Below are 16,999 nucleotides of genomic sequence, written 5' to 3'. Positions count from 1 at the left end.
TCAAAGAAACATTTTAATATGTGGAATATGTGTGTGAGCTCTGTTATGGAACATTTGTGCTGCCTTATTTTATTTGTATTATTCAACCTTTGCATTTTTTGTGGAAAATTCTGGATAGTTTAGCTTTAACTGTCTTTTATAGAATAAATTCAGTATCAGGGGGGTCATGTAGTAGTTGCTATGTTTTAAAGGATTATAAATCAATAAGAATTAAGTCGGAAACCAAAGTTCTTTAAGACTAAGAAATAAACTATGACCCCAAATATGAGGCAATATTGAAAACCTAAATATTTCATGTAGTTTGAATAAAGCAGCTTTAACAGTCAGAAAGAAGCTTTGAAATGTGAACATTTTAAGATGCAATCCCAATAATTAATGCGCAAATACATACAAACAAGCAGCAAGACATAACTACACCGTAAATCTTAATAATTTTATTGTCTTTGTTCTCATGAATTTTACAAATATGATACTTCTGCAATTCAACTTTAACTGTGCAACACAATGGCATTATGGACTGTTTGACTCCGCATCCCGAGGGACGCCTGTGACTCCAGGGGCTGTGAATCCTGCAGACCCGGGATTTCCATTTGGAGCGTTAGAAAATAAAAATAAAAACCAAGAGTCAAGCTTTTTTGCAATTGATCTTGAGCATTAACATTTATCGTCATCCATTCATCTCCCTCCCTCCCGCCTGTTGGGGTTCTTTGTCCGCAGGATTCACGAGCAGCTTACACAAAGGATTTTTCACCACTGACGCAATGGCGGCTACTGACGGGGGAGGGAGCCGGGTCCCTTCCCCTCCGTCCTCCCCCCCACGGGTCAGAGACGACTCCTCGGAGGCGGGCGTGAAGTAAGGTGGTACAGTCTCTTTGGATGAGGCTGGCGGTACCGGGTCAGAGCTGCAGGGCTGCTTGTCTTTTTGAGAATGGGTGATCTCGCCACACAGGTTTTTTTTGGGACACCAGTACATATAAGAACAATGGCATGCAAGACTCACATACAGACCCACTTGTTATTATTTCTTTTTTTTTTTTAATAGAAAATAAAGATTCTGACATAAGTACAAGCACTGAGCCCTCGCAAACACCCAACATCCAAGCGTATTGGAAACAGTACGGAGGACCGACGATGCCTAAACTGACGCCGTTAAGAATTATCGGGGGCTTGCGACGGTTAAAACCATTTCAACACAACAGCTGGCTTCTTTTCATATTCAATAAGTCCCGTTTTTTGAGGACGTAATACATCTCACATTTATATTATTTCTTCTTCTACACCTTTTTACTACAAATGTATGTGCTTTTGATTTAAAGTAACTTGGGAAAAACGGATGGAGAAAAATGAAAAAATAGGAGAGAATAAAGTTTTGTATCTCAACGACAAATCCAACCCCACTCCGGCCAATTTATTGCAAATGAAGTGAGAACCTCGGAACAGCAACACACACTTCAATATGGCACAAGCATCTTAGATATGACCTAAATGCGTCGTCGTTGTAGGTGAATATCAAAAAACCAAACCACACCATATCTAAAAGTATTAAGACATTAATCTTCAGAAGAGCAGACGAGAAAAGGTTTTTTTTCCCCCCTTGTTGAAACATGCAGTCTGCCGCTCTGCAAGCTAAACTTGATTCTGGACCCCTTGGTAAAACTCTTGACAACATAAAAAATAAAATCAACTCTTCGTGTCGAGTGCGTACGATCACTGCAAACGATTAGTGCGCCGGCCGAGCTAAAATGTTCCTACTGTTCTTGACAGGAGCTGCAGAGTAAGACTTCATAACCCAGGTCATTGTGCAGCTGACGAGCTCTTGCTCTCCTCTCACTTGTGGGGTGGACCCAAAAAAAACGCACACTGGCCAGCAAAAGTGAAGAATGTAGTGAGTCAACTCGCCCCTTGAGTTAAACCTCGGACTTGCAATGGTGCAAACATTTCGGATAATTAAATAAACTTTGAAAATAAAGGTGAATGTGGATTTAAAGCACTCTCGGGGTTTTTCCGTTGGCCTTCAGACGTCTTCACAGACCCACCTTCATCTTGCTTAGTGTGTCACCTTAAGACATTTGATGTGCTTATCTTAGTAAATGTCAGCTTCCTGCTAAGGTACCTAACTTAAAGTTTTGTCAAGTACAGAAATTACTACCTTTTCCCCTTCGAGGATATTGTTGTTGCATCATACTTTATATATATATAGCGAGAGGTGTGTTTTTCTCTTAAATGTCTCTGGAGTGTTAAGGAGAAAATCTACACGTGCAGACACATTCTTCTCCAGCCCTTTCTCTGAGGCTGCAACGTAGAAATCCCTCTCAGCAGCCCCATCCACCTGCTCACCATTTGTCCCACTACAAAATCCAATAAATATTCTTAAAAATAAGGGCAATTTGGTTAAACAGAAAAACATTTTAACAGATGAAGCAAAAATTCAATGTAGTGGCCTCACAATGTAACACAAAACTCTCAAAATACAACAAATCCATCACCGTTCCAGTCCTCAGTCAAATAAAGAAACAAAGAAAGAAATATGTCAGGGAAGGATATATCTAGAGTAGTGGTTGTTTTACAATGGCGACTATGTCGAGAGAATGACAGGGCTTCAGTTTGTCATGTTGCAACTTCTTTAAAAACTGCTTCGTCTTCCCACCTGCTTCTCTCTTCTCTCCGCGCACGGAGGTGATCATACTCTACCTGATCACAGTCTTTGACCTTAAACCCCTTCCCTTCCTCATCAAGAGCTCCTCCCGCTCCTCTTCCTCTCAGACGGGGGATAGTTCAGTCGGCGTAGTGCATGATGGACTCGACGTAGTTGCCGGGGAAGAGGCCCGTGGTGCTGTTCATCACGCCCTCGTACCAGCCGTCGTCGTTCTTCTTGATCACGTAGATGATGGCGCCCTCCATGAACGAAAGCTCGTCCTCTTTGTCGCGGCTGTAGTCGTAGATGGCCACCACTGAGGGAAAACGGCAGTTTGACGTCAACGAAACAATAATCACATGGACATCGAAACAGAAGAAGATGCAGGCGTTTTCCTACATGTTAAACTTGAAGGACAAAGAATTATTTTGTAATTTCAAACTTTGCAAACAAAACACTATGTCCCAACTGAGGAAAGGTACGAGTGAGTCACACCAGGGTGTCTGGTCTAGTATTTCAGGGAGGACTTTTCCTTTATAAATGTGCCTCATGAGGGAGCGATGATGTCACACCTTTCTCCAGGTAGCTGCGTGGGGCCCAGGGCGGGTCCTCCTCGGCGTACGGGTCGCTGTACTCCACCACCGCCGACTCCTCTTCGTCCTCTTCATCCTCGTAGTCATCTGGCAGCGGTGACTGAAGCGTAGGCTCCTCAAACACCGGCTCGTCGGAAGGCGGAGGTGGGGGCGGCACGTCTGAGACTAGAAGTAGTTTTCAGGGAGGCAAGAAGAAGAAGCAGTTAGAGGAGAGGAAAGAAGTACAGGGACACAGAGGACAGATTGAAATTCACATGCATTGAAGGAAGGAACAGAAACAGACCATGCTGGATGAAAATAAACTTTATACGTCAAACTCAGAAGGGTTCGATACGACGGGTACAAAGGGTGCACATACTGATTCAACTTGCATTTAGAGAAATTTAAGAAGGAACTGGATGGTTGGGATCGCTGAGAGAAATGAAAGAGGACACAGATATATAGAAACATCATCATGCTCATGAACAAACACCAACAGGCCTCATTATTCATATCATGCTTTAGGTGGTTTGGTCACCTAGAGGGGACGGATCCCTGATGCTCACTAACTGCTGGGGGAGAGGATTTCGAAACAAACGGAGGTCATGCAGAGGGAGCGAGGAGCTAAAAAACCACTTACTAGTCTCCTGAACTCGGGCCACAAAGCCCATCAGAGGCAGTTGAGGGGTGATCTGCATGGAGGGGGGAGGGGGCGCGAGCGGGCCGGCTATCACCGAGAACAAATAAGTCAAAATAAAATCAACACACGGAGATGGAGGAGGACAGGGCCAGAGAGGGTGCGTCGCAGTGGGACAGACATGAGAACAGCAAAGACACAAGAAAATGAGATTAGAATAAACATGTAAAGGACAGACAATATGCAGACAACGATTTTTAGCAAAGCACAAACCTGGGACGTCCATAGTTATTAATTATTCTTTCCATTTGTGGCTGTACGGATGGAATTTACAACTCTTTTCATAACCAATAGAAAAAAGTAGCCAGTCCTCATATTTGAGAAGCAAAAACTATGTCATCATACACTTTCTTTAAAAAGACGATCGAGTTGATCAACCTATAAATTAAGCATTAAATTAATTCAACTACACACAAACTAAAATTGCACAATTTTTCAAAAATGTTTTCAAGTACTAGGCTATGCTTTGTATATTTTATGAATACTTGCTGGTTTTCTTCTATTCTTCTATGACAGTAAATTGAATTGGACCGAACGTTGGACAAAACAGGACATTTTATAGACTAAATTATTAATTTATCATTAAGTTATAAAAAAAATACTTGAGTTGAAGCCATAAATTACTCTTAAGAACATACTGCACAAATCATTCTGATGCCAATTGACATTTGAGCTTGGATAGAAATAAAAGCGTAGCACTCAATCAGACAGTGCTAGAGACAAATGGGGGGGTAAAACATTACAAAGAGCTGTAAAGACAAGGAGCTGATACAAAGCAGAAGTCGAGTGGAGGCAGTTAATCGAGTGGGAAAATGACAGACCACAAAAACAGACGGATCTTTTTCTGAAGAGATACAAAACGGCGAGAGTAAGACTTTGGTGATCTGCTCCCTCTGAAATCTAAAAGTTTGGAGAGAAGCTGGAGTCCGAGAGAGCTGATTTAAAAATAAACAGACGATGAGATTTAAGACTGAAACGAAAAGAGGAAAAAAAAACGAATTGAACTGAAGGAACCCAGATAACAACAAGAATTGTTTCAGTGTCTGGTTCAACTTTAAACAGCTGTTAGTAGTAATAAACGTAGTAGATATTATTTCCTGCTTCAATACAAAGGACATGATTAGGTTTGTTTGACAGTTATAAAGGTAATAACTATCTAATTTGGAGTTATTTTGGGGAAATTGTTTAATAGAACCCCTTAAACAAACCTTGGTTCTGGGCGAAGTGTGGTCCACCGTTGAGCTGGCTCTGGGCCATGCTGGGCTGACCGGTGACAGACGAAGGCCGGCGGTACGGCAGGGAGCCTCCCACCTGCGGGTTCTGCTGCTGCTGAGGCTGCGCCGGGCGGTTCATGCTGTAGAACTGCACCACACCTGCGGAGAGACGACACCAGGGGGAAGCAGAGAGTCATTCAGTGAGGGTGGGGAGCTGGATTTTTAATAATCCTTCAGTGGGTCTTATAACGGCATATTAGTTAATGATAGTTAAGAAACCTGGTAATTAGTTTCGGGATACATTTCTCAAGCAGCTACTTGAACAATTTGATTCAAATTTGATATGCAAATCTTTGCATTTGTTTTGTGTTTTACATTTTACACAGAAGCCACATTATACCATGAACAGTAGCACAGCACATTGAGTGGAAATGACAATATCCAGCAGCCACACAACTTACAAAGAAAAGGCGAAATAAATACAAACGAAATGAAGAATTCACTGCGAAAGCTTCTCACCACACGGCTCATGCATTATAGATCAGAACATCGGCATCAACACAGACGCAGGCAGCTGATGAGATGCTGTGAAGGATGAAGAGCGGAGAATCCAGCGGCGGCACATGAAACCAGGCTGTGTGATCCAGACTTTTTGATATTCGGGACAGTTTTGATCAATATTTTCAAGTGCCCTACAGTGACCTTAAAAAGTGGAATTTCTCTTCTCAGCTGTTTGCTTAAAAAGGTAGAACAGGTGTCAACATGAGACTTGCTGCTGAAGATTTTCCAAGACTGCGATAATAGACTGGAATTATCTGTGGTTATAGCTTTTAAATTATTATACGTCATATCTGCTTTAATTTCATACACTCAAAGACTCAACAGCTCTGGGTTTGAGAAATTAAAATGTGAATTTATCATTTTATTTCATACATAAAACTGATACTATTTGTTAAGTCCTGATTTTGTTTACGATTACTAGCGTTTGGTCAACCTTATCACTGAAGACCTGACTTGATCAATGACTGATCGATAGTTACAAGCTGTCAGACAATACCATTGAATATGCTGGTTGATGACACATCAGTGGATGAACACATCTGTGTCTCAAGGCGGGAGGATGCATGTCAGGGGGGAGGCAGGATGGAGGATGTAGAGAGGGAGCGGGTGAGCTTCTCCCACCGTTTCTCACACTCACCTTGTGCATGGTTGCCGAAAGTGGCGGGGCCTGTGCCAGTGGGGGCCGCAGAGGTGGGGAGCTGGGGAGGGGGTGGTGGTACAGGCGGGATCTCTACAGGTGGGTTGGGGGCCTGTGGGGGGCTGTCTAGGGGAGAGGGCCCCGGGGGACCAGGGGTTGTGGCAGAGGTGGGGGTGTTGGAGGGAGGTTTGGCGGGATTGGCAGGGTTGGATGGGACAGGGACTGAACCCGAGGGGCCGAAGGTCAGGGAGTTGAAGAGGTATTAAAAACAATCCGGAAGGAGAGAAAAGATAGGTGAAGGAGGTCAAGATAAGAGTGAGAAGGGAAGACAGGATTGCAGTAGATCCAGGGTGTCACACATTGTGATTTGAATTTAAAACAATTTGAAACCCAGAGTATAGCCTCTTTAATATTGAAAAAAGATTAGTCAAGTTAGTTGGTTTCAAGCATTAAATCATCATGCAGTCAGCTTCTTGGAGAGGGAAGTAGAAGCAGGCGTTACCTGGGAAGGCGTTGGGTGGGGCCGGGGTCGGCACAGCGATGGGTATGCCCACGCTGCCACTGCCGCTGTTCTCCCGGCTGCTGCTGCGACTGCTGCTGGGGTGGCTGCCTCCGCTGCTCCCACTGCTGGTGGGAGGGTGGCAAAAGAAATCAGGCCACTTACACTCAGGCACACTCGCACATTCAGACCTCTGGGAGAAACTGCCTTTGTTGCGCAACTCATCTTAACACATAAATGTTGAGGCCTACATTTAAAAGGTAACCCCAGGGTACTTCACTTAAAGGCCGGGTATACTCGGGGGGGAAGAGAAGTTCTTATGACCCGTCATGCAACCATGTAGAAAAGCAAGTGTGTTTACAGCTGTTTTAAACTGCAGGTAAAAGTCAGCCATAATAGAAGGGGCCAGAAACTTTACTTACAGTCGTAGGAAACAATATAATTGTGCAAATGAATAGTGTTACACATAAGTTGTGTACAGAATGAAAAACAGATTGAAAGAGAAGTGGGCTCGAGTATCAAACTGTAGGTTTTGTAAGGTTGAAGAAATTGGGTGCGGCCTCTGGATGCAGTTTGACCATCCGACAAGCACTGGCTGCTTGCAGCTTTCGCAATTCTATTACCATGAATACTAGGTTTCTTTATCAGATAACTGATTAAATAAAATGATAAGAAAGTAGCCACGACCTTGTTGTTTCTCACTTACAGACTGTGGTCCAACTCTGATATTTGAATGGTGCGAAAGAGACTGAAAACTGCTCCTTGTTCATTTGGATGCAATTGCTTTGTTTTTTCAAGCAACGCTCTGTCATCCCCTTATTTGCTGGTGCTTTCAGCTCATTTGCACAAGCTGGAAAAAACACCTTAATCCTAACACTGATATTTGTGGCAGCCACAGTGTGAATAAAGCTGTAGTCAAACGTTTGTGTTTGATGAATCAGTGACGTCAAAGATTGCAAACTAGCGATAGTTCCAGGGCCGGGAAACATCATTTACCCAAGTGAGATTAATGCTGATTAATTGTATTTGACACAATATGAGTGTCATTCATCTTTATATTCCAGTTGCTACCAGCCTAGAATGGGTGTTCACGTAAAGGTGTGTGTCGCATCCCCTTCCCTGGCTTCTCAATAACTCAGGTTAATAACGTGGCACCCTCATGAGCATTCATGTGTTAGCGTGAGCGGTTATGCTTTAGAAATGACTATGTGCCACAGCAGCGAGAAGCCTCACCAACGACAAATGACAAAGGTGACGCAGGACGAAGACAAAGATATAAAAAGCAGGAAGCATCAAGACACATGGGGCAGACTTTTGGTTGGACAGAGGAGAGCGCATGGCTGGGAGATGAAGAGAATGAGCTATGGATGGAGTGATGCGGATAAAGACTGCTGAGAGGAGAGTCGGGGAAAGTTGTCTTGTCTATTTCCGGACCAGGAATGTTAAAGATTTTTGGGGCAACAGATCGGGCACAGTAGAGAGGAGATCTATGAATATTTGTCTGTTTTGGATGAAATAGTCATCTTGGGTTGACAGGGCTGTGAGGGCGATGTTGCCTATTTCATTTCGATCACTCCAGGAACCTGTGTCTCGCCGTGCAATCTCTACCTCGTCCTCATTTGAGCAAGCGCGTAGGTGAGGGGTTTCCAAATCAAGTGTTAATCTGGGCTTTCCTTTCAAGTTGGAACTGTTAAATAAGGTCATACTTGTGAGTTGAGGTGGAAAAAAAGAGACGGGAGTGATTACACTTTCCATAATAAGTTACTTCAGAGAGGAAGAAGAGGGGAAAAGATGCTCAGATGCTGGCTCGCACTTTTAAAGTGTGGGAGAGGAGAAGAAGAAAGGGGTAGTAGGTGGAGGAAAAAAGTGGCTTGTTTAAGAAGTGTTGAGAGGCATGCTGGGAACAGGGGAGGGGGGTACCTGTACGTGCGGTTCCTCTGATTAACGGATGCAGTGCGTGCAGGGCTCTGCTGGGGCTGCGGCATGTTGCGCGTCGGGCTTGAGACGTAGTCGTTAGGGACAACGGGCGGACGTACCGGCTCGAGTGTCCTATAGGGGAGTGGCGCCTGCGAGAGGGTCAGGAGGGGGAGGGGCATCCACAGAGAAGTGTAGGGGAAGGGAGGGGGAGGAGGAGAGCAAGAAACAAACAAGTGCAAACTTAAAAAGGGTATGTCAGGTGGTGAACATCGGGGAGGGGGTGGCTGGGGTCCACATGTGTTGAGGGGCAAACAGCAGACGTCAGGGCGGAACGCTGCTATCGCCTAAAAACCACACTTCCATAAGATGTGCACTGTCTCCACGGTCGGGAAGAATAATAGAATGGAGCAATCTTCTCCCCTTCCACTTCCTGAGTTTTCAAATTCCCATCCACTATGGGATCCACTTCCTCAGAGCTAGTAACCTACAAACTGAAAGTCTGGACGAAAAGTTTGGATCGTGCAATCACGCACACGACTTTTACGGATTTTTGTAGTGTTGAATTTGAAGAGAAATAAGCTGTTTTGATGACAGTGAACTCTCTGCTTGCAGATATGCCACATAATCTAGATAACAGTGAGCCCTTTGTTGAACAGAAATAGAAAAGACAGTTTTCTGGATAAGGTAAATGTGTGTGCTTTGCACTGACAGCAACAAGACAATGAAAATTGTACTCAAGTGATCCTGAAATGTAGAAAAAGTGGCTTCAGATTGGCTGAAATATTTCCAATTAGTTCTGCCAATGTGTCCCTGATCATGACTTTGAATCACTGCCTCCATATTCTGAACTAGAAACTTGCACATTCATTAAAAAAGAAACATGGAAAGTGATTTTTAACCCGACAGCAGCGATATGCTGGTGGCGTCTTCGGTTTTTAAAATGAGGAAAAGAAAAACAGAACCCTGATATTTATTGATCTGGGCCTGAGAAGATGCATTGGAATGTTAATTTCCCAGCTGACACAGTGGGGTGACCCATCTCTGAGCACTGTTGCTATGGCAAAAACGTTGCTATGAGGAATATGGGGCAGCCAGGAGTGGGCGGGCTGGGTCGAAAAGACACAAAACTGAAAGTAAATTTGGAAAAAACAAACGAAGAGGAAGTTGAATAACAAAAGAGAGACGATAAATTAAAATCACGAATAAGATGTCCGCTCGTAGCCACAGGCTGCGGCGGAAGGTGCGCCATGGAGAGCTGGAGCTGTGGTTGATCAGCATGCGTCTTGAAGGGACAGACACACAAACACACACACCTCGGAGGGTCAATATGAAGGGGGTGGACACAATCACAAATTCAGAGACAGACAATTGTGGAGATTATGGACACACACACACACACACAGACATACGTTTCCCACATACACAGAGAACAAACTGCATTTGATGCCCAGGAAGGTCCCACGGGTGACAACAACACAACATTAATGTGCTGCGCTAGCCGAGTCCCTGTGGGATAAGAGATACCTCCAACAGTCAAGACACAGAACAGAAGTAACATTAAAAAAAAAAAAACCTTCAGCTTTAAGACCATAAGAACATTTACAGTGACCTTTATAATCGTGTTCCTCCTGTGCCCCTGGCATTAGACAAATCCCAGTGAAAAGCTTTTAGACTGGGAGATCTGAGCGCTCACCACGTGCACAACATTCTGCTGAGCCCAGGCCCAATTACATGACTTTTTTATATATTTGACACTGCAAACGCAAACTTGACAGTTTCATCCAAACTTTACTTTTGTGGTTAAACAGCCCGGAGCAGAATGGTGGCTAAATGGTTGGTATTCTCACAAGAAGGACTTTGCTTGTTAGTGTATTATTAGCGTTTTCTCTTCTCTAAAATCTGTTTCTTCCAGTTTCATAATTCAAGAAGTGATGACCATGTGCATAAAAATACCACCAGTGGATTGCCATATTTGGGGCAGAGTGCAAGATCCACAATGGCACAAACTTATCAGTCAGAAAAAGTCCTTTATTATGCTTCACGAGGTGTGTGCGATATGTAGGCATTTGAAAGTTTCACGTAAAAATCTCTCCTGCATATAGAGACAAAGGGATGAAGGAACAAATTTGGTGGAAGGCATTTCCAAAATAAAAAAGAGAGACTCTAAACCCAGTCTCCCCTGTGCAGATGAAAAACCACAACACAGATTACCGCTGTGATGAGAACTACCACTGACGTCCATTCTAAATCACCCCGAGGACACTAATTAAACAGAGGTAAAGGGGAGATGATGAAACTGGGAGCAACCAGGCTCATCTGAAGGACTCGTGGTTTCTTTACCAAAGCCACAAAACACACACCCAGTCTCTGACAGACACCGGTCTGCCTCCTTACGTCCGTCTGAACTCGCACCGAGGCGCTGGCACAGTTTACATACCCAAGGGTCCCTTTGCCTGACATGGGCGGGCTGGGGGGCTTCTGTGTGGGGGGGTTGGTGCGAGGGAGTGCGCCTCCTCCGGCCTTCATGTTCTGGGCGCTGGCCTATAGCAGGACATGTGCGAGGTTGTTTGTTAGTTTATACAGTAAATCTGATAATTAAGACGAGTAAAAACATGTACAACAGTTATCGGTCTTGTCAAACTATTTCTTTAAACGGTGAACAAACTCAAAAGAAAAAGAATACTCCCACAGCAAACCAAACCAAATACAAATTAATTCAACAAACACATATCACCTCCCTCGTTTGAGGCGCTTACTTTGATAGTCTTACCTTAAACCTTTGCAACCACTATGGTTGATTATAAAGATACAATTAGGCAAGCAGAAAGAGGGGGGAGAGAAGAAAGCAGAGGATTAGTGTGTGAAGGAGGAGAGAAAAAAGGGGGGAGAGAAAAACAACAATTATTCATGCATGTGGTACAAAGAGCCAAGCCGGTAAGATTCAGGCAACAATGGCTCAGTGATGATATTGGAGGAATTTATTCGTTGAGACCTTCAGCGGAACAAGCTCGTCTTTGTTTGCAAAGACAGTGTGAAACAAGATTTCCAAAAATATCAGCCACATTTACCTTTTTTATTAGATAAAATCATTACTGTGCAGGAGCAGCAGCAGGTGACAGACTAACAAAAACAGCAGCTATATTTAGCTGAATGTCTTGGGTGACATTTCCCATCCTAGTGAAAGGCCCGGGTCATTGATTTCTTCTAACATTACTTGTCACTGAAACCCAGGAGTGATCATTTGACCTCTGAAAGTCCTTTCCTTTAGGTTTTCTGCAGTGAACAGCCCAGATTAATCCCGTAACAAGAATACAATCCGGTTTCTGAATTCCACACATTCTTTCAGACTGTTTTTTAAGGTCTCATTAAAATGTAAAAAATCACATTAGTCCTCTTGCAGCAGTGGTTCCCAGGCGCTGCTGCATGTGAACCCTGAATATGAAGTTGTTGTCACATGGAGTATTATTGATTTCTGCTTCTTGGATTATTCATTGGAATAATTTTTCAACACCTAAAGATGTAAAGCTGCACAGTGCTTCACATAAAATACATTTTAAAAAGATGGATGGTAGAAAAACAAACATAATTCAGAGTTTTATGTTTTCCTACCCACCCTAGTATAAACATTTGTTTCAGAAGCAGTGAATCGTGCATATAAATTAGGTCTAACAAGTGAAACTAAGGCAAAAAGGAAGAAATTCCCCACCTTGACTCCATGACCCATGTCGTCTAACAGGCTGTAGTCGATGGACTTGCGGATGTAGCGCACAGGCCTCTCGGGATTGGCTGGGGCGATGATCTTGTGTGTGCGGGATGTGTTCTTGTTGGTGGTGAGGATGCCGATCTCCCGCCGTGCTACTTTCTCTTTGTGGATGTCCACCGTCTGGGGACATGAAGTACAGAGACAGACAAAGCAATATTAACACTGACATTCAGCAGGAATATCAAAAAAGAAGTAATCATTAGTCTTTGCATGAATTCTTTGTGTGTCAGTTCCCGACCTGTGAGATGTGGTTGATGGAGGACTCCATGCGGCGGAGCTGCGAGGCCTGGATGTCCAGCATCTGCAGGACATTGTTGGCCAGTGTGTTGATCAGGTAGGCTACGCTGGCCAGAGACTGGGTGGTGTAGTTCTTAGTCTCTTCCAGCGCCCTCTGTTTGTCTGGAGACTGAACGAGAGGGAAGAGAGAATAGTGACATCTGAACTTCTGCACATATTTGGATTGGATTTCGTGGAGATGGAGCGGTTTGTCAGGAGCAATCCACACTGGCACATTGTGCCATTAAAATACAGTTTCGCATTAAACCAATTTTAAAATGAAGTTTTATCCAAGATGATGTCATCAAAAACCACTTTCAGTCAATCTCCTCTATTGTCAGACCCACAAAAGACAAATGACAAGTTGATATATAAAATACTGATATAAATCAGTTATTGAAATATTAGTAGATTATTTCCGTCTCGTCATTAATCAACCATGTGTTGCATAATGAAATAAAGACGAGAAATGTCACGTTAGAAGAGTTTAAACATTCCCTGTGACAGATTACCTCACTGTGAGGAGGTCGCCTATTAAAAACACATGCTCCCCATTAACACTGCAGTTAAATGGAATCCCTGCATCTACACTGCCAACATTCTTTCCTTCCATTGTGAAATCAGGGGCTATAATCAAAGCAATAAGAGTGACACCAACAGTGATAGTAGAGAAAGAGTTTGTGCTTTCAACAGTCGGCTGAATAATACAACTGTTTCTGATTGGGTATTTAAAGCATTTACATTTCATTAAAAGCCATCACACAGCTCAAGAGCGTGTGTATCAGCCCTTTAAGTTGTATTCGTAATTGCTTAATTTAAATTCATCATTGCGTGAGAGAAAAACGGTGAGAGATCAGATGTCACAGGTTAACATGACACACAGCGGTCCCTTCTTTCATTCATGAAACCATAACGAAACGTCATTTCTATGGAATGCTGCTAAACAACCATCTGACAGACAAACGATATCTGATGAATACCCTCCTTGGCGGAGGTAACAATATTTTTTTTTTAAACTTAACGAGCAGGAAGTGAGAAGCAGGTAATATGGCTGCAGCCAGAGTAAAGGGAGTCTTGTAAGGCAGCTGGTCGGGCCGTGGGCACAGCGTGGGCACATCAACTGGAACATCAAAGTGCAGATGGATCAGCTAATGTTGCTGCTGGGAAACTGCTCCTCACTGACACTGCATGCAGGGCTGGGCTGCAACAGCATATCATACTTAATTTTGGGAATGAAAGCAACTATTTTGATCATTAATTTATTGTCGAAGCCATTTTTCAAGCAGAAAAGACACCAACTTCTTTGTTGTTGCTTCTAGAATGTGTGGACTTACAGCTTTTATTTGTCTAATAAAAGGTCACTTTAAGATTTAGGAGACATATTTCACTATTGTCTGACATTTTATCTTCTCGAATGTGAGGATTCGCTGCATGTCCTTGTCCTGCATTTTAATAAACTGAATATCTATGCATTTTTCCAACATCAGTCTGTGTGGTGCTGATTTTACCACAAAGATTTAAACAGACTCATAATAGAAGCAGCACCAAACAGCGAACAAGCAGAGGTGTCCACACTCGTCACAGCAGCCACATCCTCAGTGGTAACATGTCTATTCCCCTGTAATGAGAAACCAACTGCGCTTGGGATGCAAGAAAAAAAAAAACTTCTGAGGAGTCGCAAAGTGGCATCCAATCATACACATCATCGGACAGTCTGCAAACGCAGGAGTGTGGGGGGGTGCAGCTTTGCCCAAGGATCAGGACAAACTGGCTACATGCAGAGCAGAAGGGAGACATTTTTTGATCTGTGTATTGTTGTTTGTCTTTATAGGAAACACTGATGGATATAGACATCTGCATTTGAACATTTTGTCTTTCTCAGCTACTCATTCATGCCAATTACAGGTTTCTAGGCCTACTTGTTAAATTAACGCAGCTGAAAAGCATCTTCCACTATGAAGCCACATTTAAATCCACTAGATCCAGATTTGTATTTGGATATGAAAGCCTCAATATATGTCTGAATTTCTTCATCAGGATTCACACTTAATTCTCTGAGAAATCCATGAAAACGTTTAAAAACACTGTCTTGCAATTATAAGAAAGTAAAATATCCTGGATCTGCCCCAACATTTAATGGGCTCCTTCCCTGATCCATGCTGCATTCTTCCACCGTGATCCGTCCAATAGTTTTTGCTTAACAAACAAGCACAGACAAAAACGTAACCGCAGGTAACAAACAGGTATCTAACAAGTTTAGCAACTTATAATTCATCCAACAGCCTTTCTAGGAAATGTTCTACTAATTACCCGCTAAATAAGAAAACATGAGACAAGGTTCCAGGAAATGTGATGTCAAATATGGGACCTATACTATCAATTAGAAAATAAAAAATGAAATACTAAGTAGACTACTTATCCAAATCAAGAGTCTAAGGATAGACGACACTGTGCTGAATGTAAAGCCCATTTATCCGTCCATTGATTTGACTAATGCATTTTTAGAGCATCTGTAGCATGTGGATTACAAGTGTGAACAAACTGAAAGAACAACAATCAGTAGGCCAAAACACTCTCCAAGCCCAAGTTCAACAAGTGTCCATCCCTACGTGACTAATGTGTAAAGACTCGGAGGCAGACAGGGCAGGGCAACGGCGTGAATTGCAGCTCGAAATTGAGAGATCAAGTATCCCACTAAATAACCCTCTGATGAATACTACTGTCTGTCTATTCTATTAGTGGTAATACCCATTGGAGAGCAGCTGGGTAAACCTTGCAGGGGGGGGAGAGGAATCCAGGGCAGCCTGCCAGACAGCAAGTTGCCAGCATCCAAGAGCCGCCGCCTCCTCAGGAGAACCTGTCAGACCTGATCAGCCCTGTTCATCAAGGACGTCAGGTTTTTTAGCATCACACCTTTGTCAAAACCTCGCGGAGCCACATTTCCATCCATCAAAGCAGGGCCGTGATTAGAGAAAGCACGGGGTGATCTGAATGGGGCTGGGGAAGTGGCAGCCCACCTGCAGCATGCCCACAGACAGTACAGATGATCACTTCACGACACATGCATGCAAAAACACCCGGTTTTCTTTTAAACCTGAAGCTCAATCCAGGAACAGTAATCAGGAACTTTAAAAGCCTTTTTTTGGGGGGGGGGGGATGTTTGAACGCGTTAAGATGCTTAATTTCAGTGTGTGTGCGACTGCAGCATTAAAAGGTCCCAACATCATAAATCAGTGGTTTATCTCCTGTCAGGAGGAGCTCAATGGAGATTAATCTGGCCTGGGATCTGCTCCTGCATCCCCCCGGGGCCGGTGCCCGATCAGCTGGCCCGCGGGAGCAGCGGTGGCCGATCGCGCAGAAATTGATTTTTCACGGCGCCCCGTTTGGTCATTTGGACCGCGGCTGATGCCGAGCAGCTAGCAGGCTAACAGAGCTAGCCCCCCACCGTGGGATGTACAAGTCACACACGCCGTTATTACGAGGGGGTGGGGGGAGTGGGGGGGAGTGGGGGTTGTGCGCCCAAAAAAAAGCAAAGCTGACCCCTCCGGGTGTGAACGCGACGCGGGTGACGACACCCAGTGTGTTCGTCTGTGGGAGAAAACGCCCCGACTGCAGGTTGTGTGTTTGCGTTAGCCCATGGCTAGCTAACCACGTCGGCAGCGTTAGCAGCAGCTAGCCGAGCATCAGTGGTCGCCCCGCCGTGAAAAAATTAAAGAAACCCTCCCCCCTCCTCCCCACACACACCGTGTTTTTCCCCCCCACGCAGGTGACAGCCTACCTGGACATAGTTGCTCTCGCAGTACTCCGCGACTCGTTCCAAATTGGTGAAACTGTCCAGTAGCGCGCTTCGTCCTGCTGGAATCTCCTCTTCCAGTAGCATTTGCAGCTCCGCCATTTTCACATCTTTAGCGGAGCAGTGTGTGTATGTGTGGTGCTGGTGGTGGTTGGAGGGGGCTCTCGCTGGCGCCGCCGCGGCCGTGGGCGGTACTGCAGGGGCTCTCCCCAGCAGGGGTTCCCAAAACTGATCATGTTGGGAACAGGAACGCATAAAAACCAAACTCCCCACTGGATAAAACAATGTTTCTCAAGTTATGTGGTTTGCAAAAATGCTCCAGGCTTATTCTACTCATTATGAAATACTTGCAACAAAACCATCCTGTCAGGGATTCCTCTTTTATTCTATTGCAGAGCAGCATGAGAGGCTCCCAGGGGCCGATGGACTTCCAAG

At 44.1% G+C, this 16,999-nt stretch overlaps 1 protein-coding gene across 16 annotated transcripts; it reads right to left on the bottom strand.

Annotated features, from left to right (window-relative positions):
- Nucleotides 1-419: 419 nt before the first annotated feature.
- On the bottom strand, nucleotides 420-16,727 carry abi2b (abl-interactor 2b). Of its 16 annotated transcripts, XM_047339116.1 has the most exons (12): nucleotides 16,550-16,727; nucleotides 12,734-12,901; nucleotides 12,439-12,615; nucleotides 11,503-11,520; nucleotides 11,166-11,273; nucleotides 8,736-8,881; nucleotides 6,819-6,943; nucleotides 6,317-6,538; nucleotides 5,113-5,277; nucleotides 3,848-3,934; nucleotides 3,208-3,393; nucleotides 420-2,951 (listed from the first exon to the last, which is right to left on the bottom strand). In XM_047339116.1, the coding sequence occupies exons 1-12, from the start codon at nucleotides 16,664-16,666 to the stop codon at nucleotides 2,776-2,778; spliced, it is 1,695 nt and encodes a 564-aa protein (XP_047195072.1). In that variant the 5' UTR covers nucleotides 16,667-16,727; the 3' UTR covers nucleotides 420-2,775. The 16 variants fall into 16 exon arrangements, with proteins under 16 accessions (XP_047195072.1, XP_047195076.1, XP_047195064.1 ...); XM_047339120.1 differs by lacking the exon at nucleotides 3,848-3,934; XM_047339108.1 differs by lacking the exon at nucleotides 8,736-8,881 and having other exon boundaries at nucleotides 6,819-6,940; nucleotides 11,170-11,273.
- Between the last annotated feature and the right edge of the window lie 272 nt (nucleotides 16,728-16,999).

The sequence above is a fragment of the Hippoglossus stenolepis genome, chromosome 24 (assembly GCF_022539355.2).
Source record: "Hippoglossus stenolepis isolate QCI-W04-F060 chromosome 24, HSTE1.2, whole genome shotgun sequence".
In the NCBI taxonomy this organism is placed as follows: domain Eukaryota; kingdom Metazoa; phylum Chordata; class Actinopteri; order Pleuronectiformes; family Pleuronectidae; genus Hippoglossus; species Hippoglossus stenolepis.
This window is presented reverse-complemented; position numbering and strand designations above follow the sequence as displayed.